Source organism: Grammomys surdaster, unplaced genomic scaffold (genome assembly GCF_004785775.1).
Source record: "Grammomys surdaster isolate TR1022 unplaced genomic scaffold, NIH_TR_1.0 137, whole genome shotgun sequence".
Classification (NCBI taxonomy): Eukaryota; Metazoa; Chordata; class Mammalia; order Rodentia; family Muridae; genus Grammomys; species Grammomys surdaster.
Window position 1 is genome coordinate 6372150 of NW_021604595.1, and position 22936 is coordinate 6395085.

A 22936-nucleotide genomic window follows, 5' to 3' on the forward strand; every position below is an offset into this window, starting at 1 on the left:
CAACCAAACAAAGCTGCAAAGCAGGGAACAGTTCAGGGTCCTGAGACTTCAGACTGTGCTGTGGGGTAACTATGACCTCACTCTGCTGCCTGTGTGCCTGGGGCCACAACCCTGGCAGATTAGCAGGCTCTGCTGTGATGAGACCTACTAAATATTACCAGGAATACAAAAAAACCCTGCAGACTGCTTCTTAGAACATGCAGCTGATGTGTATGTCTTTATTCATATCCTGGGACATCTCACAGTAAAATTGGCATAACTGTAGATCTAATCCCATGGACAAAGAAAAGCGTGAGAACAATGCTTTCCCCAGTGGTGAAGACAGTAAGTTCAGTCCATGGTCCTTTGAGATAGTAGATAGGATGCAATTGGGGCACCAGAAGCCAATTAATAAAATCTTCTTAATATGTTTCTCTCTCTCTCTCTCTCTCTCTCTCTCTCTCTCTCTCTCTCTCTCTCACACACACACACACACACACACACACACTCACACACATTTTTAAACACTAAATAGTAACTTGAAACATGGAGTCAACCTGCTATTAAGTTTTGATAGTGTATCTAGTGAAGTCTATCTAAAGTGACAAAAGCAACCCCCATCCCACCCCTGGTCTCTCTCACAGTGTAGCTCTCATGCCTATGGAGAGTTTGTTCTACTTGTGTATTCTCCAAAGGCAGCATGCAACACCCACGGAGTCAATTTATTCCTTTTAGTAAAACAAGCTTGCCAAAAATGTGTGATCCCTGGCATCTCTTCTGTCCTCTTTTCCTTCTTTCTTGGTCTCGTGTCCTTTGAACATTGCTAGACACTTAGCCCTTCTGTGGACTCTCTCAATCTTCTGAAGATATCTATTAAACCAATAACTCTTCTTACTCTAAATCTCCTGACTGATATGGTGCAACTTCAGATGGATCAGACATCTGAATTCCTCAAAATGAGACTAAGTTGCCCTGGTGTATTTATTTGTAGAGCATTTGACAATGGGCTGAATCCATTCAAAGTGGATCTGCAGCTTTTACAAACACTGGTGTCTTCAACTTCATAAAAAGCACTTCACCCATGAGGCTTTTATAGTCACCACAGATACTTGTATAAATCTTTCATAACAGCTTAGAAGTTAGGTGTCTATTTGAAAACCTCCAGTAAAACCCCATGAATCACCCCAAGATCAGGGGCCCCGACTTCATACATCATTTAGAAGCAGAACCCCCTCCTCTGATCATCTAGGTAAACAAGCTGACCATTACTAGCTGGTAGGGATGCAGCTCCAGGAAGGAGTGCCATGTCACAAAGGTCTGCCTGCCATGGGTCCCTGCCCACTGTCCCAGCTCCAGACTCAGGGAAGCAGCCAGTCATCTACCACTACCATTTCTGGATTCTTACTCTCCACTCAGCATCCAAACACTCATTCTAAAGTCAGAATCATTATAAAGATAGAAAAGAAGAACACCCATCTTCACATGCATACTTTTAATAGCATGAAAGTGGTGACTGAGAGGCAAGCACACTGTAGGCGCTTGGCATCCATTTCACTCTCATAGTGTGGGTGATGAACACACCATTAGAGGGACAAAATCTCTTTGGGAAGCAAATGAGGAAGGGGCCCAGTTCATTAAAGAAATACAACAATGTCATATCAGTGCAACATCTGAGAACTTCCTCCTGTCCTAACACAATAGCTCCCAAAGGTCCATATCTTCAAGAACTTGTGATTAGTCCTTCAAGAGCAAAACACTGAGCCAGTCTCCACATTTCTCAGGAGGAGTTCACACAGAAGATGTGGTCTTCTGTCCTTTTTGTGGCCTCCTTTGTTTGGATTGATGGGAAAGCTGAGATATGACAGGCATTCGCTCAGCTCCAGAACTCTAGGATTTCGACAAGGAAACAGTCCAGTAGAGTTGCCACTGTATCCGTTACTTTCAACTTTCCCCGAGCATCTTCACATCCATTTTAGTCAACTCGGACTAAACTATTTGGTTTACAAGCCAGAGAGTGAAGACCACAAGTGACTCATCCAGGATCATACAGATAATCTTGTGGCCAGACTTCTGGTTACTGAGTCCATGGTCTGCCCTTCCAAGCAGGGCATTGTACAGTGCTTCTAGATTGCTGCCCTTATTCTGAGGGACATTCTACATATTCACTCAGGCTGCTTGTCAGCTAGCAGTGCTATGTAACTAGACATTCATATTTTTAAAAAGAAAAGAAACCACTTCTTTGAAAAACATGAAAATTCTTCTTTGACAAGAACATGAAGATTAAAAAAATAAATGTGGCATCCCTCTGTATTGCCGCTTTATGGATGTCTTTTCCAGATGAAAAGGCCCTGCTGAGGAACAGTTCACTGACCTCTCATTTCTATGTACACATAATACTCCTTACTAATAGCAGGACCTTCACACTGGGAAATTATTTGCTAAATATTTCCCACTGGCTCACAGCTTGGCCTGTCAATTTCTGCCAGATGTGAGACATCTGGACTGGTGTAACGAAACAGAACAAATTCAAAGAGATGTATCCCAGATGTAGAAGAGGACAGCTGTCCTCAGGAGTCTGTCACAGGGCCAGCTCAGAGTGTTCAAATTTCCCATGACCCTGCTCCACCTGCATCTCACCATAGCTTTTATATGACTGAAAAGCATTCACGAGGTTGACCAGATAGCCGCATGAAACATTAAGCTGACAGCCACAGAGAAGCAGTGATGCTCCATGCTTTGTGATCATATGATGGTGCTCAAGATCCTGTGGAAGGGAGTAGTGTGGAACCCACTGTCAGGTGAAGGACTTCAAAGAAAGGTTGCCATCTGAGGGTGGGGCTCATTCTTCTCTTGTCCAGGTGGCATTCAGGCACATTGATCTGATGTGCCCTTGGCTTTGTAAAAACCAGTGGAAACCCGACTCACACGGTTTCTGTCTTGGGAAGGGTCACTGGCCCCAAATGTTTGCTTGGGGAGGTGACTGGAAGAAAAGCTTGTTCTGTACCAGGTTTAGAAATATCTGGGAAAATACTCTGTAGTCGTGCAAATTTCTGTAAAAAGGGAAAAGAAAAGATGTTGAGAAACTAATCATTGAAAAAACTTGGTGGTTGTCACCCCTCCCCTGAGAGCTGGCTGGACACTTCACTATGGAAGTGCTATACTCACCACCCCTCATGCTTTATAAGCTGTATGTACCACTTCCTGATGTTTCCAAATCTCATCAGGACACTCATTGATTGTGACTTTAGTGATCTCTAGCTCCTACAGTGTAGAAAGCCAGTGTCTATGGAAGCAGACATCTGCTAACAAGAAACCGAAGGCAGCCATCTTAAATGTACTGTCTCACCAACCTAGTTACCTCCTTTTTTTAAACAATTTATTTACTTATTACATACACAGTCTTCTGCCTGTATGCCTGCAAACTAGAAGAGAGCATCAGATCTTATTATAGATGGTTGTGAGTCACCATGTGGTTTCTGGGAATTGAACTCAGGACCTCTGGAAGAGCCATCAGTGCTCTCAACTTCTGAGCCATCTCTCTAGCCTCGCCATTCCCCAGTTACCTTCTTATGAACAAATAACCCTGCCAACCAAATAGCAAGGTCTAGGAGATCAGGCACATAACAACTATTTCTATCTCATGCAGTGGTTGACAGAATGCTTCATACACAGCAGGTACTCTTGGGAGTCTTTGGTTTTATTTTATATATTTACATTTTATTTTAGCACTATTTTAAATACAGCCTCTATTTTATTTAAAGCACATTTATGAAAGGCTTCATATTTAATGAATGGCGTCACCAAAAATACATTCATCTTAAGAATCCTTTTCAGATTAATTGATATAATCATTCTTTGAGAAATTGATAATATCCAAAAAAGAATCTTAGCCTACTATTCAACAATTCATTTCAAAGTCATGAGTATTGCAAAAATACTGTTTTACACCCTTGCCTGATTTTGAAATACCAGCATTTCATTTTGTTCTGATTGTTTTCTAAAATAAACTGGTGAGTTAAATTTGTATTCACATCTAATAAATTTATATACTTACAGGATATGATGTGATGCTCGTTGATTGATTTTAAAATAGAAATCAGACACATGGTTTACACAATAAGAAAGCAGACAACTGAATATGAGAATATGGTAGGTGACAAGAGCCAGCCCTGGGATGGCTTCAAGATGAGTCTATCCTGGTCCCTGTGTAGCCAGCCCTTCTGGTAGCCCTGAGACATATGGGGATGAATGCTTTCCAGTTGGTCAGTTTCAGATGGCCCTGCTCCCTGAGGGCCGTAGTCATCCAAGTGAACAGCCAGGCAAAAATGGAATTAAGAGCTTCCAACTGGAGCCTCTGACCAACAGCTAAAAAACATGTCAAGAATACCCAAGTACTGTCAGCTACCTTCTACTCTAAGGGACTTGCTGAGTGTCCCAGTGCTCTGACTTCTTAGGGTCAAATCTTAAAGAGGATGAGAATTGCAAAACTATAAGTAGAACCACTAAGAGAAAGCGGGCCCAGGGCAGCATTATGAAAGGGGCCAATACTGCAGCAGAGCCTCAGCCCCAAGGTTGTAGATAGTGACACTGGGACCACAAGTCCTTCAGGTCTTCATGAGACTCCTCAGACTTTCCTACACAACCCAACCTGCCTAACCTCACTGGCTTCAGACCATGTTCCACAAGGCTCTCTAAACCAGAACCAAGCTGGAAGAATCCCCGTGTGCTTCCCAGTGTGCAGGCCTCAAACGCCCAGCCAGCCTTCAGAGTGCTTTTCAGCCTCTTTCCATGCCATTCAATGATTCACACTGTCCACAAAATCTACAGGAATCAGCGGGACCCTGGGGACCACGTCACAGCAATAGGTGTTTTGAACAGACACTTACGCAGGTGAAAATGATGAGTGTCAAGTAGAAAACGACCAGAGAGAAAAGCAACACAGCTTCCGCCCTGTACTTCCTGAAAGTTGACTCTGTAGCTTCCTTGGGGCATCCTTAAAAAAGAAAAGGAATCCATAAATATATTCAAAGACATTTCTACCTTGCCCCATTTCTTCTTCTTCTGGTCCTAACGTGGCCATCCCTACCCCCAAATCTGTCAATCAGTAAAGACCAGTCATGATGACAGTGACAGCAATCTTGAGAGCTTGCTGTCACATTGCTCTGGCCATCTGCCACAGGATGGGTGGGATGTTTGCTGAGCTTCCAGGGCTGTTAACTACCTTAACTTCTCGTGACAAGTTGAACTCTCAGGCAAATGACCTCAAATTAACGCACTCTGACTAGAAATAAGGCTGGGAATCTGCCTGTTCTTTTCCAAGAAATCCAACTAGAGTTTTGTTTCATTTGTCTTCTTGAGACCAGGTATCATGTAGCCTAAGTTGGCTGTGAACTCACCACGTTAACCGTGATGACTCTGAACTTCTCGATCCTCCTGTCTCTCCCTTCTAAGTGGTTAGATTATAAATATGGGCTACCATCCCTGGATTTTATTGGTACTTCAAACTGAACCCAGAGTTTCCCACACACTAGGTTGAGTATTCTAACCATTGCCAATTAACCATTGTCAGTTAACTGCATTTCTTAGAGAAGGGCAGCAACATGGGTTGAGTGGACCTGCTCCCTTGGGATTTTTGAGGTTGTCGCTATGGTCCCAGCCAGGAGCAGCCCAGGAGAAAGGGCCTTGTCCCATCCAGGCACTAGCTGGTGTTTGGCTCGTGCTGCAGTGAAGTTGCCAATAGGCTTGGCTCACAGCCTGGGCAGGGCCAGGCAGCAGGCAGATGATTCCAAGAAATTGTTCCCTTGAGTCTTATGGATTTGAGATTGGATTAAAAACTGCAATACAGTAGGTCTAGGAATAGATTCTCACCAGGGTCTATAACTCAATGGAAAAGGTTAAGAGACAATATCTTAGAGATCACTAACACTGACCAAGCAATCTATCTACTTCAGTCACCGTACTTAATATCCTAATGTGATATTTCATTAAATTAGAATACAGATGTCACTGCCCCTATTTGAGAGATGAGGCTTATATTAAAAGTTACATAGCCAGCTACACGCTAGTGCATGTCAGTTAACATTTGAGCCAGTGCTAAACAATGCATTGCAGTCTGACCCTTAACTTGGAGGCAATACTGTATTGGAAGAGAAAATGGAAGGCAAATGACTGTGCGCTGTTCATTTCTGTGTGGTCCCCCCCCCCTTTGGCTCTCTCTCAGCTATTCTCATTTTCTTATCCACTTGGGTTGTGGGTCTTTTGTGAGTCTTCTGTGCACTGAAGAAAGCACAGAATGGAGAAATGCTTGCACCCTGGGGAAGGTGGATTACTCAACTAATCCATACATTACATGGCAAGTGTACAATGTGTCACTAAAACAAGCAAACCAGGACAGGGGGATGGCCACTGGAAAGAGTATAAGGTGTGTGTGTGTGTGTGTGTGTGTGTGTGTGTTTAGCAGCAGCAGAGAAAACTGCAAACACTGACTGGCCCTTTAAAAAAACAGCCGTGTTCTTGTGAGCTGAAGATTATTGTCTTAGTTCCAATAGCTTTCAGATACGTGACATGAGGGGAGTGTAACTGCTGTGCAGAGCCAGGGCCTTATAGACAATATGTTTGTCATTTCTGGCCTTAGTCCCTTAGCAAATATTGGGCAAAAGTCAGTGCATAAATTAAGCCATATAAAGAAAAAGTGAGGATGTTCTTCAGGGGAATTCACTTCTAGCCACAGATGTGCTAAGCCGCAGGGTCTGATTCTGGAAGAGGAGAGACTCTGGGGCCTGGAGAAAGCACACCCTGGTCTGTGAGAAGAAACCAAGTGAGGTTAGCTCACCTGTCACCTTCAGAACCACTGTACCACTGAAGTTGCGCTGCCCTCCAAGCTCCTGCAGGGCACACCTGTAGGTGCCAGAGCTGCAGACTGTAGTGTTTTGGATTGTCAAGGAATAAGACCGTCTCCTGGGGGCCTCGACGGAGCTGTTTTCCTGGCTCTCGGGGAATTCCAGCTTCTCGGTACCACTCTCTGAGACCTGTGAAGAGGCAGCGAGGAGTCACTTACTGACAGACCGGCATGAGGGCTTTACAACTTGTTTTCACAAAACCATCAAAACATGTATGTTTTTAAAGCAAGACAGGGTGCTTTCTCCACCCCCGTATATGTGAATTCCAGGGAGAAGAAGAGAATCTACAAAAACTCTGAGGTTCTGTTTGCTTTGAAACAAGATAAGACTGCACAGTTGTGATTGTAGCACCAGGAACCAACACAAGCTCCACCCTGCAGGGGTGAGAGAGTCACTTGCTGGGAGCAGGAGGGAGGAGGGGGGATAGTGGGAATGGGGGAGGGACAAGCACCAGTGTGCATCACTGGGTTGGATTTCGTTCTCTTTTAAACCTTCTTTTGGTTCTTTTTCAGATGCTAAGTCACCCACTAGCTGGTTCTTAATTTTGGATTCCAGACTTTTTCTTGGAAAACTTCCTAAACCTAATTTTTAAAAACTCAAAGCAACAACAACAACAACAACAACCAAAACAATAACAACAAAACCAAAACCACTGCCAGCCAACTCAAACTCAACTAAACCCAAGGTACAGATGAATAACGGCCCCTGTTAGCGAGCACCTTTGATTTTCAAGGTCACAGATGACTAGAAGCTGATGATACTTTATCTCTCTTCTAAGACAGGCAGGAAGATGCTGGGGAAAGTGGCATGGGAAGGTTTCATGAGTCAAAGCAAAGCACCCTATGGAAAGACAGTGACAGACTGACAGCCCTGAGGAGCTAGATGCCCAAGCTAGCCAAACAATCTAATTGGCTCTCTCCCTGAGCTCTCTTGGAAGATTGAGTTATAGGTTGTTTTCAGCATCTCCTTATCAAAGATGTGACATCCACCACATTCAACATCCGCTCTTTTTCCATCCATATCTTAGTGGGTATGTGTTTTCACATGCATACACGTATATGTACATGTGTGTGCAGGCATATGTGTATGCATGTGTGTGTGGAAAAGCCTGGGGACAACCTCAGATGCATTTCTCAAGTGAGATCTACTTAGTGTTTTAATGACAGGGTCTCTCTCTGGCCTGAACCTTTCCATGTACACCAGACTGGGGCTAGCCAACCCCAGACCTGACTGCCATGCTGAGGTGACAACCATGTGCCATCACATCTGGCTTTTTTTTTTTTTTTTACTGTGAATGCTTGTGGATTCGACTCAGGTCCTCACGCTTGCAAGGCCTGGTCACGTTTCTAATCTGCACTCAGTAGGTGCTCCTCCATCTAAATGGCTTTAGGCACATCCAGCCTTTGACCCTGGAGCATACTCTTGTCATTTACCAGATTCACATTCAAGAAATGTACAACTAACAACAACAAGAAGAAACAAAACAAAATCACCACTACCACCAGTAACCCCCTCCAACACACACACACACACACCAAAAATGTCTCATAATATTTTAAATAAATTTACAACTTTGTGTTGGGTCACATCTATAGCTATTCAGAGCCACGTGTGCCCTTCAGGCAACAGGTTGGACACACTTTAATTTCAAAGCTTCTAAAATAGATTTTCATTAACAGTAAAGCAGAACATTGCTCTAGGTGCTGGCAGGCAGTCAGCATCCCTAAACAGCCTGGAACTGCCCTTCACTGCTTGGCTGGGGACCAGTACAAAGCCTTGGGGCATGTGGCATCCCTCACCTAGACTTTCTCTCATAACAGAACCCAGGAGTCACAGTAGGGTAAGGGACAGAACACTGGACTTCTCTGTGTCGTCATGAAGAGTGAATGGGGAACATGCTGCATTTCTTCAATGTTCAGAGGGGGGACTCTGGCAGGGAACTAGATAGACAAGGGGTTGGGGGAGACTGGGGGAAACTGCACAGGCCTATGTGTGTGTGCAAGCACAAACACATACACTCTGGGTCAGTTCTGTTTAACATAGGAAGCCAAAGCTGCACAACAAGGTCACCCAGTCTCAATCTGAGCTTTCAATGTGCTGACATTGCTGTGCAGTGGGCTGCAGAGACATCTGCTGGCAGATTTATGCTCGATCCCAGAGTCAAGCTGAAAAAAAAAAAAAATGGCTCTTCCTCTGGCTGTCTCTGAACATGAATCCCATTTCTTGACAGTCCTCCCCACTTTTAAAGGTTCCTCACTAAATAATCAAGAGTCTCCGGGAGGACTCTAAAAGACTGGGGGTTGTGGAGTTACAAAAATACTGCAACACTGGGGTTGAGGATTCGGTTCTGTCTGCAAAGTCTTTGTTGTACAAGTGTGAGGACTTGAGTTCAATCCTTAGCACTGACAAAAAAGTAGCTTGGTGTGGCGGCGCATGCCTGTAAACCCTGTGCTGGGCCGGTAGAGACAGGAGGATCCCTGGGGTTTGAATGCAAATCAGTTTAGTTATCTAGGGAGTTCCAGCCTCAATGAAAGACGCTGTCTCAAAAACTAAACGGGGGAGGGATGATTGAGTGACACCCAACAATGACTTCTGGCCTCCCCATTCATGTACACACATGCACACACATGCACACATGTACACACATAAACAGGAGTGATGAAAGGAGGTGGCTGAAGAATCTTCAGAAAAACCGAGAGCATCCAACTGATCCTAGAACAGATAGAGCTGGCTCCTCATGGCTTATAACTTTCCCCACCCCTGACAGGCCTGCAGAACTGCCATACAAGACCAGCTTGAGCTGATTAACCCGCCTCAGTCTCTGCATAGCCATGTCCAATGCTCCATTCGTCTCTCTTTTTTCCTAAATCATTCCTCAATGGCAAATATGACTGCAATAGGCATTTAGACATGACCTGATTCTGCTTTCCTCCTGGGGAGCTTCTAGTCTATCAAGAGGGATCTCCCTTGGATCAGAAAAGCCCATGAGAAAGTCAAGATCAAAACTACAGTGCTCCTTGGAGCTGGTGTATAGGTGGTGATGCTGGGGTTTTTTGTTTGTTTGCTTTTCTTCATAAAGCTAACTGTTGGGACTTGAGAGGCCAGTTGATGCTAGAAAACAGCTCTGATTGACAGTGGTCTTTTATCTATCTGCAGAGGGGCTTCTGTTGAAACAAGGAAATGAGATACAGAACAAGGTTGTCACCACTATCTCCTGCCACATTCTGCCTTGCTGAATCACCACTGCCAAATACCTCAGCTCTCACAGGTCTCCTCCAAAATCCTCAGTGCCACCGAGAACCAGTGCCAGAGAGCTAGCAGAACCCAAGAACTCTTGCCAAATGAGCGCCAGCACTCTGCTGGGTAACTAACCATGATGGTGTTCTATCATATTCATGGGACTCTGTTCAAGTCCCTCGGTGAGCATTTGAAATCTTAGGTAGACCTGAGCTCATCCTTGTAAAGGCACAATGCTTTTCTCCAGTCCACACCCACTCAGGACAGTTTAGTTTCTAAACCACAGGTTTTCTGCTCACATTTTCCACACCTAAAATGGATATCTTTTCCATCTCATTGAAGCATTTGAGACATATTGTGACCATGGCTTTTACAGCTTGAGGTATGGCAACAAAACTGGCGAGCGTTTCTTTTCCCTTCTTCAAAACATTGGGATAAAAGATTCTTTCTTACCAGGGTCCTTAGCAGTCTCAACATGAGGAGCTTGGATCTCTCTCTCTCCCTGTCCCTGTCCCTGTCCCTGTCCCTGTCCCTCTCCCTCTCCCTCTCCCTCTCCCTCCCCCATCCCCCAGTAAGGAAGCACTGCACAGTTTCCCTTTGCTATATCCAAACTGCTAGTGTCACTACTCTTGTGCGATGGGCCCATTATTAAGTAAAATATGGAAGACTTGAACCTAAGCTACTTGATTCTAAGTGTATATGACAACCACAAAGACAACTTAGTAACTTACCAGAAGGTAGCTTTTCCTGTGTGGATAGGCTGAACGGAAAGGTAACTCATACCCCAGACAAGACAAGTCGTGAGGTTTCTAGCATGCTTCTCAGAACAGCAAACAATGTAAAACTTGGAAATTGTTTGTTTCTGAAAGTTTTCATTTAAGACTTTTGGACTATGATTGGCCACAGGTCATTGAGTTGGAAATAGGTGGACTTGTGGCTAAGAGGGATGATCCTAGAACCCAGTGGACAAAGAGAGCTGTACAGAGAGCTGGAAACATCCCACAGTCCGCTCCTGGTTTCGTATTCAAGGAATATGCAATGTCAGTTGTTCTTGCTCTTGTCGTTTTAAGGCATAACTTTCCAAAAGGGAAGAAAAGATAATACTGAGACTCCACCTGAGACATCCAGCCTCTCCTTACTAAGGTAAAAGTAGCAACTATGTTCACACCTCTGTTATGTGCTCAAAATCAGAGTGAAACACTACAGGTACCAGGAAACCCCTTATGTAAAACTTCGAATATTCTCAAAAGACCCATGGTCAGGCACATGTCATTTTGCACATGTCAAATGAACCAACTGTGGCCAAAGCAGCAACAGGGACTGAAGATGTCCCAGAGAGCTCAGAAAGGTAGGATGGCAGCTGGACCAGACCCCTCTTTGCTTTGAGTTCATATGAACATTTGGAGCTGGCTTGAAACCAACCACTGGCAAGAACAGCATTTTAAACATTCCAAGTCCAGAAGTGTTTCATTGCTTCTCTGCGAAGGCATTTTAGGAAATAGTAATTTATAACAAAGGAACCCTACGATTCATTCACAGCCGAGCATAATTGACGGCAACTGTTTAATGCACGTTCCGCGATGCTAATATTGTCGTGCAGAATGGAAAAGCACAACATAATTTGGGCAAATTAATTTCTCAAAATGCTCATTCCAATGATGTTTTAAATAGCCACACTCTCTGAATTAACTTTTATGCTGACAACTGAACTTTTTTTTTCGAATTAGAAGAGAGAGAGAGAGAGAGAGAGAGAGAGAGATATCCTGTTTTCAGAAAGTCTAAAGACTTTGATTTGTCTCAAGATCTCCAACTTGAATAAATGTCTTAAATATCATATTCTTTCTCTGAGACAGAGACTTGATCTTAAGGAAACCACAAGACCTAAATTAAACTGAGCTTTCTCTTTAATTTGCTGACCATGACATCAAACAAAAAGTACTAATTTTAAGGGCATCTGAATTAAATAAATTTCTTAATGATGGACAAATTTGAATAAGCACAAGCTAAATAAATAATACAGGCATGAGCCCATATTTCAACTAAGAACTACTGTGGCTAATGTCTTTTAAAACAAATTTATGTAATTTGTTCAAACATATTTATCCAAACCTATGCCAACTGATCAGGCCTCGGTAGAATAGCCTGAGATCCCAGCTAATCAGAAGGCTGAGACAAGAGGATTGCTAGGTCAAGGCCAGCTCAGCTAACTGAGAGAGAATCTGTGAACAGTAAACAAAGTGCTCGTGCGAGCCTGAGGCTGTGAGTTCAGATCCCCGTCTCCCAAGTAAAAGGATGCTGTACCTCCAGTACAGAGATTGAGGAGGGAAGTGATGCTCTTACTGGCCAACAGGTCTGACTGAAGTGATGAGCTCCTGGGTCAATAAAGAAACAAGGTGAGGAGTGACCAAGGACGTGTCCTAACCTCAGCCACTATCGTTCACAAACAGGCACAGATGAGGGAGCACACACACACGCACACACACACACACACACGGTGTGAACTTCCTAGAGATGACCAAATTCAACTGCTAAGGCAACATTTCGATTCCTATAGCAAACAAGTTTTGATCACAAACTCCAAGTCTGAGCACCTGCTAAACATGTGATCAATTCTCTGTGAAAGACATTTCTTTGGAGAGGAAAAACCTGCACAGAATTTAAGCAACTTCACCTACCAGTTTGACAAACCATATGTGAAGAGGAGACTTCAAGTGTCTAAAGATGCCACTGCCTTAAGCAGACGTAGCCAAAGCCTACTGGAACGGTTCTTTGTTAATTGCGTTTCTTGTGCACTAACACTCATGTACTTTGGTTTCGAACTCAATTAAAGTGCTAATATAATCCCCATTCATCATAAAAACAGCTCTTTATAATGTGCAAAATAGTTTGGCTCTGAGGTTGATGTCATAATGAGTATAAAATGTATGAGCATTAATGTCGGTTTTTTCCTGAGTGTAGTTTTATTAGAAAAAATGATTTTCTACTTTGAAATGTGCTAGGTCCAACAGACAGAGTCAGATTTATGGCTCTTAACAGGAGTTATGAGTAGGGCAGAGGCAGCCTAATTAAGAGCATTGACTTTGGAGCGAGGTGGGGTAGGAGCCATCCCCAGCCCAGTCCTCCCACCATTCCTTCTGTTCTTGGCCAACTGGCTGAGAAGCTCATGGTTAGTTTGTACCATGGGACCCAGGAACGACCACATCTTATTGAAGTGGAGTTAAGATATATCTGATATTGCATACAACCCTAAGTATGGTACCAATCAGATGGAAAGCCCTAAAGATATTATTATTATTATTAAATACATAGCCAAGGGTTCATTCAGCATACTAAACAGTTCATTGCACACAGAAGAATGTGCATTCTGAATAAATGAATGAATTTAAGACATAATGAGAACGTGACAAGCACCTTGGCTTCCAAATCAGAAAGCCTGAAGCCAAGTCCCAGCTTCTGCATTAGCTAACAGGGTGGTTTTTAGTCATGCACTTCATCTCTGTCTTTCATGCCCTTGTCTAGAAGGAATGTATCATCAAGGTCAAATGAGAAGTACACATGGGCCACTGTGAAGTTGGGAGAACTGGAGAAAGGACTGTTGCTATAGCTGATTGTTTACCATTCCATCTACAGATGGGTCTTCCAGCTCATCCTTCTTGGCTTCTTTCTGGTAAAATTATCCTAGAAGTCTCAACCCTTTGCTCTAGGGAGAAATCGTGTGTGTGTGTGTGTGTGTGTGTGTGTGTGTGTGTGTGTGTGTGTGTATTCATGTGGGTACATGTACATGTGTGCATGTGTGGGTGTGTGTTTATGAGAGTACACGTACATGTGCATGTGTGTGTACCTGCATGTGTTGTATGTGTTTGTGTGTGTGCATGTGTGTTTGTGTGTGTGCATGTGTGTTCATATGAGTGCATGTGTGTGTGTTCATGTAAGTGCATGTGCATGTGTGCATGTGTGGGCGTGGGTGTTTATGTGGGTACACATAGATGTTCGTGGGGGGCATGCATGTGTTGTATGTTTGTGTGTGCATGTGCATCTGTGTTCATATGAGTGCATATGTGTATGTTCATATGAGTGCATGTATGTGCTCATGCAAGTGCATGTGCATGTTCAGGTGAGTGCATGTGTTGTGTGTGCATATGTTCTGATGTAGGTGCTCATGCATGTGAAGACCAGAAGACAGCCTCAGCTGCCCTTCCTCTTTAGGCACTGTCCAATCTTATTTTCTGCTCATTTGCCTTTTTAGATAGTTTCTCACAATACCGGGGCCTTTTTGATTGGCTAGACTGGCTAGCCAGTAAGCTCCGGGGAGCTGCACCACCACACCCTACTTTTTTCATTAATTCTGGGAGTCAAACTCCCTCCTGCTTCCACAGCAAGCACTGCACTGACTAAAGCATCTCTCCAGCCCACTACAGAGAAATCATTTAAGGTCTCCAAACACCACCGCAATCTGATTCTCTCCAGTCTCATCATAATAAAATGGAAACATGTTCGCCCCAGCTAGGAGCCCTGCTTCATGGTTCCCATCAATCATCCTGAGGTTGTCATCTTGGGGTGTGTGCCTCCTGGACTGAGCACATGTTCTCCACAGACCCACACAGAACCCCTTGAGTCTAAAGGAGGCCCATTTGACTCTGGCCTGACATCCTGGGACCTCACAGACTAACTGCAATGGACATATGATACAATCCTAGCCAAGGAAGAACAGCCAGAGACTTGTCCTATGAGAAGAAAAACCTAATCAGAAAAACTGATGTTTGGGAAAAAAATATGCAAGTGTGTTTACCTGTTCCTAATTCACTGCCACAGAGAAGCTAGCAATAAAACTAATATAAAGGCTGGAAAAGATGATAAATGGAATGGCACCAAGCCCAGGGGATATTCACAAAGCTTTAAGGCCAGCTTTTTCTAAAGAAAGAGACCTGTGTTGGCTTATATATGATGGGAATGTAAAAAAAAATGAGAAACCTAATACATCACGGATAAGCCAACATAGCTCTTTAAGAGAGACTTAAATTCCTTGTAACAGAAAGTCTTAATGGATGGGGGTATGCAATTCACAGATGGCTACGTAAGGGTGGTATACAGGGCACTCTGCCCATGGGGCCCAGGCTTCTAGATCAGTCCTACTTATGTGCCTCCTCTCCTCAAAGAAAGACATGCTAGAGCTGACCCAGAAAGTCTGGTCCAAGATGACTGCAGACAGAGCTTGGGGTACCTTACATTTTCCTTTTCGAGGGGTTCTTCTCTATCTGGACCTATAATCCTTGATAGCCAATCAGCTCTCCTGGGCTCTGTCCTCTTTGAAGAACTGAGATTAGAACATTACAGGAGACTCTTGGGCACTCTAAGAACATGTAACATGACGTTACTACACTCTGATCTCCCAAGTCAGTACTAGCTTCACCAGGCACACACAGGGGACTTACCCAGAACATCTCCATGCAAGCAAACATACAAAACAAAAAGCCAAAAAGCCAAAAAGCATGCTTAAGTGTGGGAAGGAGTAGGATCCGTGAAAGATCTTTGGTCCTTCTCTGGTTTGTGCCCAAGAATGTTGGTACAAAACTTAGGGAAGCTAGGGTAAGCTCAGTCAGCTCAAGCACAAGCAGAAGGATCCAAGTTCCATCCCTAGCCCCTGTGTTGATAACAAGGCAAACAACAACAACAACAAAACTGGGTGAGGGGACAGATGTCTGTAATCTCAGCCCTGTGGAAGGTGGTACAGGAGGATTCCTGGAGCTGGCTGGCTCTAGGTTCAGTAAGAGACATTGTCTAAAAGTATAGGGTAAAGAGTATTTGAGGAAGACACCCAAAGTAAGTCTTTTGTCTCCTAACCCATGCACTCAATCGTGTGTATAAACACACACTCACATGCACATTTAGAACCATTGCAGAAGTAACCAGAAAGAGATTACGGAAGTGGCTTTAGACAGAGAAACCCTTTTTTGGGTAATGAATTTGATATCAGTCCTGTTTTGCATAAAAATGCCTACATCACTGAGACCTTCCGCAAACTTCTCCTTTTTTTCCATGCTGTGACAGAACCAAGAATAAACTAAGGGAACCCAATCCTCATGTGATTCAGAGTTTCCCCTTGTATGCTTTGAAAGCATGTGATTTGTGTGTGTATGTGTGTGTGTGTGTGTGTGTTTCTCTTCAACTCTCAGCCACCCTATTCCTACCTCCAAATGACATAAGCAAGGCTACTGTTCAGCCATGGCCATAACCTCAGCAAGCCATTATTCCTCTCTGGGGTAGCCTCATCCTTCCTTGACCACACAGATAGAAATGGTGATGGAGAAAACCCAAGTACATGTAAATGTGCCCTAGCCTTCGATGAGCTAACCTGAAGGGAATCTCAGTGCAGTAAAAGAATACAGGCTCCCAAAGATGTGTCTTCCCATGAGTGTTACATCCTTTCCACCATCGTGAGAAATGTGTTCTTCCTTGTGCATGACATCATTCTCTGCGCTGAGACTCCTTCAGTGGCTCATGACTGCTGAGATTGCATGCCTTGGACTCATTGATAGTTGACACTCAAGTCCTTCACATTCTGTGTCAACCCTGTTTCCTTGCATCATCTCTAGGTTTACCCGATGGGTCATTTTCCTTTTAGAACACTAGTTACCTTGCTTGGAGCAAAAGTCCTTTGTGGTACACTTCTGTGCTACCCTGAAAATGTTTTCTTGGTTTCTTAGTGTGTATAAGGGCATGTGTACACCCATATGTTCTTGTGTGTGGATAAGGGCATGTGTACACCAATGTGTTTCTGAGTGTGGATAAGGGCATGTGTATACACCATGTGTTCTTGTGTGTGGGTATCAGATGTCTTCTCTATCACCTTCAACCTTGTCTGTCAAGACAGAGTGTCTCAAAGAACCTGGAGCTCACAGATTTGACTAGATTGCTTTACCAATGAGCTTCAGGGATCTGCCTATCTCTGGCCACATGCACTGGTGTTATACGCCCTTGCTGTTGAAGCTGCTTTTTGACACAGATGCTGGAGCTCAAAAGTTAGGACCTCATGCTTATACATTGGGCACCTTACTGACTCAGCCATCTTCTCTCTGTGTTGATTTTGGAATAGCTATCACCAGGCCCAGGATGTGGCACATACTTGTGGCATACTATAACACAGTATAAGCATAAAAGATGTCCAAGAACCATCTTTATGTCTTTCATAGTTTGAGCTAAAAGTGGGTTCTCCAAGGCAAAAGGGTGAGGTGCCAATGGGAATATATATATATATATATATGTATATATATATATACATATATATATATATTCACATTTCAGATTTTCAGTCCTTCTAAATTTAATATGGAAATGTTCCCTTTTCCCCAAAAAACAAGAACCAAGTAAACTCAACAAGTGGTGCCTGTTAGCTCTTGGGTAGACCCCTGGGGGATGGCATCAACCCTTACCCTTAAAGAGGCACGCTGCTCTTTTCAGAGCCCCACCTTTGGAGCTCAGCATCACCCACTGGTGGAGGCAGGAAAGACAGCTCCACTCAGTAAGAGTGACCAACACCCAGGGAGACAGTAGTCAAAGTAACACTGGCGTGGTGACTAGACTTGAGCTGTCAGATGGCCTCAGGTAAACCACTAACCTCATTCCCAATATTCCCTGCAGCGTGAGCATCAGAAATAGAACAGTGCCCTGGACCAGACCACCCCACGATCTAGCCTAGCCAGGGATTTTCTACCTCCTAAAGGCAAGTGTGACCTATTCTCTGAAGTCATTGCCTTACTTCTCCTTTCTCCCCTGACAAGTATCTAACCAGAGCGTGTCTTGTGACACAAGCCTGTCCCCACCCCCGCAGTATCACCCAGAGGCCACATCAGATATCCGCTTTCACTTTGCCTCACTATAGGTTGTCAGGGCTCCTAACATGATCCAGGAAGGCAGTATATCTGTTGAGTAAATGACTCCTCCTTGTTAGCAGAGAAAGACCCCCAAAATGACCAAAGCTGTCCATCTGGAGTTTTGTCCTCTCCTCAGACCTTCAGACCTTTGTGGAAGTAAGCATAGACATAGTGGCACTCCGTAAAGACAGACACAGACCCTCACGCAGGGCCTTACATTCAGCACATACACTACTAGGTTGTGTTCTCTGAAACCTCAATGTAAACAAACGCCATGGTCAACAGCCAAAGAGTGCTGGATCAAAGCACATTTGCCTGTGTTCTCCAACTACCTCCTCGCACACAAGCTGCAATCTATCATAGCTGTAAAAACTAAACTGAGTTATAGTCCCGATGGATATAACTTATTGATTTTTCTATTTCTTCTCCATCATCCATTCTGCTTTGAAAGATAGGGAGAGAGGGCAACTTTGGGGTTTCCTGTTAGGAAGAGCTGTGCTAGAGGGAAGTGGGCTGATGCCAGCTGCATTTGGCTTTGCCTTTGATCTTCTATGCTTGTCTCTACTGGATCCCTCCAGCCTCCCCATCACCACAGCTTAGAAACAAAGAATAAAATGGACACTGTTCCGGACCAACCCATCAGTATTTGTACAGACACTAACTGGACTCCAACGGCTTGGAGTTTTTGGTAAAAGGCAAATAAATTTTTAAAGATATGCTTTGCATGGGTCCTTTCTTAGCCACAAGCCCTCAGCACCAACTGGCTTGTGGCAAGATGTCCTATGGAACCCAAAGACTAAAAGGTAAGTGGAATTTTAAGCCACGCATAACCATCGTTGTGACAGGCAGAAGGCCTGCAAGATGTGAGCCACTGTGGTAGACCGCTAAACCTCACTGCAAGGGGCTCTGCTCCTGCTGAGCCCACACACAGGCAGCAAGTTTTACAACACCAGGATAGAGAGGAGAAGGGGAGGCAACACCAGGATAGAGAGGAGAAGGGGAGGCGAGAAGAGCCAGGCTAGGTTTAAACCTCCTACCTCACTGTTCTTCAGAACATTTCACAAGAAATCGATGCAAAACCAAAGCAAACAAACAAAACACCAAGCTACTTCATCCGCTGGCCTTATTTCTAGAACTCTCAATCAGTTTTTTGTTACATAAGCAACAACAATGCAAATGTATCGATCAGTGGGCCTAAAATAATAAATATGATGGTACTTGCCCAAAAGTCCTGGACAAGAAATAATACATATGAATATCAAGGAATTCTATGAGTAGGTAGAGGTATCGCCTCTAACCTCTAGCCACCAAGCCCAGGGACAGGGGATGAGAAGAGACAGACGCCTTTTCCGTTTCTCATCAGAGTTTCATTCATATTGAGCAAGCAATACTACACCTGCTCTTTCTTTCCTTCTCTCTCTCTCTCTCTCTCTCTCTCTCTCTCTCTCTCTCTTTCTCTCTTTCTTTTTTTTGTGAAAGAATTTTTAAGAGACCTTCAGACCAGACCTTGCAAGAACTGTGTCCAATAAACAAGCACATACATTACAGAGTGACATCATCTGCCGACATCCAAGGAGAGGTCAAAGGCTAATTGCTGTGATTTACTGAACCATTCCAAATGACCCTGTGTGAGAAGATTTAACTTGACAACTGTTTGAACTTCACAGTCTGAAATTTCATCTACTTGTTTCATGAGTACTTTTTAATTACTCCCCTGGGGATATTAATGATGCTTTTTTTTTAATTACAGTCTGGGAGGGATCATGGTTTTATGTTTTGCTCCCTCCTTGAGATGGCTAAATCCACTGGCTGGCTGGCTGGGAGATACTTTACTTTTCTTTACGCAAAGTAATTAAAATGGAAAATCGAGATATCAAGATAGTCTAACAACCAAAGATTTGGAATTTGACAACCTGATTCAAAGCCTGCCTACTTCACGCCCTTGGGCTCTGTGCTTTCGCCTGTAAAGGAGGAGCAAGTGTAGTCCTGGCCTCTTAAGCCCACACTGTTCCGGAAGACAGAGGTAGATAATATATGTAAATATTTATTCCTACAGTCTGGCATATGGTGAGCACTCAAACACTGTTTTTACGATATTTTTAAAGGGCTATTGTTTTGCCTACTCAAACAATTTTTGGACTCCTGTTTACTGAGCTCACAGTGAAGAGAAGAGAAACAAGAAAGAAAAGCAGACACAGACACACACACACACACACATGCAGCAGTGGTCTGAGGTCTCCATGGTGCCACCTCCCTCATGGCACCAGCTTAGATTCAGTAACAGGGTGGTCACCGGGTACTGGGCAGAGTGCAGAATACACTGGGCAGTCATTACCTTTGGGGAATTAGCAATCCGGTTGGTTGAGTTGTTTGGGTTTTGCTTTGATGCTTAATGTCTCAAACCTGGAACTTCGTGTGTGCTAGGCAAGCCTTGTACCACTGAGCTACCACCACCACCACCACCACCACCACCACCACCACCACCTGCCCCCAGTCCAGACAAGTGGCTAAAGTGTGTAAACACATCACGCTACACACACACACATGCTCACACATGCACGCACACACACACTTCCTATTCTGCCTTGAAGGTTTAAACACTCACACATGTGCAAGCTCTTATAACATCCTTCATGGTAGGAAGAAGGCAGCCCTGTGTTTCGTGAAAACTGAGAACATACAGAGGCTTCCTCCTCAGAACCACCCCTGGGGCTTTCATTCATTTGTCTGAAAACGGAGGTGGCCTCTCTCAGAACCTCGTTTAAAGCAGAGGTGCAAAGGCCAGCTCTATTAAATTACAGCAGCTGGGTTCTAAAATACCAGAGGAATTACAATTTTGGAGTCTGAGGGATCTCACTGAAAGCAAACCTTTCAAATGCCTTGCCTCGTGAAACTCAATTTTCCACTGCAGGAGCAGAGATGCGTTCTCTCCTGTTTGGGCCTCAGGCTTCAGCACATTTCTAAGGAAATCTTCATTCATGGCCAGCCCCGACCCCTCAGAGGCTGCCAAGCAAAAGCAAGGTGGAGGACGAGCCAATAGCATGCCTTAACTACCTCTTGCTGCCAGCCTAAGCCACTTGAGACCCTGTTTGAGATGGTCACAAGGCACAAGAAACCAGGAATCTAAGGACATGCTCCCTGTCCTATGCCCAAATCTAGGCCCACGTTGCTTTCTCTGCAGCTCTCTGGCTGCACCCACAGGTGCCCTGTCACTTGGACCCAGTCCCTGCAAATCCTCTGTTGAGATCATTCACGCCAAACCGCTTTAGATCATGACCTGCGGGGGGATAACACAAGGGGGATTGGGCCATGGATGTGGATGAAGCGAGGTGGGAGAAAGTGGGGTATCAGAATGCTTAGAGTGCCCAATCCGGGGCCTCCGGAGACCCGGTCTTTCGGGTGCCTGTTTCCACTGTCCCCGCAAAGGACCGCGCAAACCCCAGTGGAGCTTACCTTGGCCCAGGACACTGCGTAGGAGAGCTGCGGGTCCCAGGGCGCAGTGCACGGCAAGTCGGCCGTCTCAGAGCAAGCTACCGTCACCTCCCGCATCGCCATCGCTGGCGCCAGGCTGCAGGCTGCAAGAGAGAGAGAGAGGGAGAGACAGAGCGGCGTAAGCAAGGCCACCGAGGCGGAGTCGCGGGTAGCACGGGGCGATCGGGCTCGGGGTCCATACCGCAGCCTAGAAGCAGGAGATGGAGGCCTTGCGACATGGCTGGAACGCTGCGACACTGTCCGGGCCGCCCTCCTAGGCGCGCACCGGGCTCTTGTACCCGCGCTTGGGACTTCCCCGCGCGCCGGCCCCGGGGACTCCCCAGCCGGAGGAGGCGGGTAGCCTGGTCCCCGCCCAGCGCGCGTCCCCAAGTCCGCGTCGCTGCTGCGGCTGGCCAGCGGCAACAAGCAGCTCAGCGGAACGGCTCCGCGCCCTGAGGCTTCGGAAGCTGCGCTGGCACGCGACACTAGCTAGATGACCCTCAAACCCATCGTGCGGCTCTTGTAGATTCAGATAGGGTGGGGGAGCTTCCTCTGAAGTCCAGGGTTGTGGTGACTTTGCTCCTGTCCAGATTTTGTGATAGTGACAGACATCCTAGACTTCCTGAGAAGTGGCAAACGCCTGCAGTCCTTGGCTTGCAGCCTTCTTTCAGGTTATCACTCGGCCTTGTTTACGTTGTTTGAGCAAGGAAGATCTTTTTATACTAAAGCATTAATTACACACATACACAAAAGTCTATTAGAAAACAATGTCTAAAAGAATCTTGAGTCCGTCTGCGTTGCATCCGCTCCCCAAGGCTCAGGGACCAGAGGGAAGACAAGACGGAAAGATTTTAAGTGCCAGAGGTCTGGAAGGAGAACGGTATCGGCTTCTGGGCGTGACTCTTGAAGTCACAGGAGCAGCGATGATCTGCACAAGCCCAAGGCAGACAACCTTTCAGCCTGGAGTGGGAAGGGATTCACAAGCTCCCACCCCTAACTGGGAGCTATGAACAGTAGGCGGCTTCTGGAGGAGGGAGAGCATCACCACCACCACCACCACCACCGGCCAATCACTCTCCAGTGGATGCCCACGTTCCAAAGTATATAGACCTTTCAAAATAGGTTTTTAAAAAAGATTAAATCACCTCTAATTCACTCAGAAGCAACCCCACTTAACATTTCGATGTACTGGCTTCCATGTCTGCACATATATTTTAACACCATACCCTTCGCACTATCTTTGTCTTGTGTTAGCTTAGTTTAACAGTTTCTGAGCAGTTTCACAATACTAAAAATAGTTTCAGCAACTGCTTAGTGGCTGTGGCATATTCCATTGGGCCACAAATTAGAACCCATTTGGTAGTGTTGAGCGCTTGGATGGCTTTTTTTACTTTATCATTTTTTCCTTCGGGTATGACCAAGTCCACTTCCTCCACTCCCCAACTCCAACTCTTCACAGATTCCTCCCTCTGTTTCCCT

General features: G+C 44.9%; 1 protein-coding gene across 2 annotated transcripts; it reads right to left on the reverse strand.

The window, feature by feature from the left end:
• Positions 1-942: 942 nt before the first annotated feature.
• On the reverse strand, positions 943-21792 carry Cd83 (CD83 molecule). 2 transcript variants are annotated; one of them, XM_028763236.1, is made up of 5 exons: positions 21660-21792; positions 21440-21561; positions 6812-7007; positions 4866-4972; positions 943-3029 (listed from the first exon to the last, which is right to left on the reverse strand). In XM_028763236.1, the coding sequence occupies exons 1-5, from the start codon at positions 21694-21696 to the stop codon at positions 2901-2903; spliced, it is 591 nt and encodes a 196-aa protein (XP_028619069.1). In that variant the 5' UTR covers positions 21697-21792; the 3' UTR covers positions 943-2900. The 2 variants fall into 2 exon arrangements, with proteins under 2 accessions (XP_028619069.1, XP_028619070.1); XM_028763237.1 differs by lacking the exon at positions 943-3029 and having other exon boundaries at positions 4886-4972; positions 6819-7007; positions 21660-21716.
• Positions 21793-22936: the final 1144 nt, after the last annotated feature.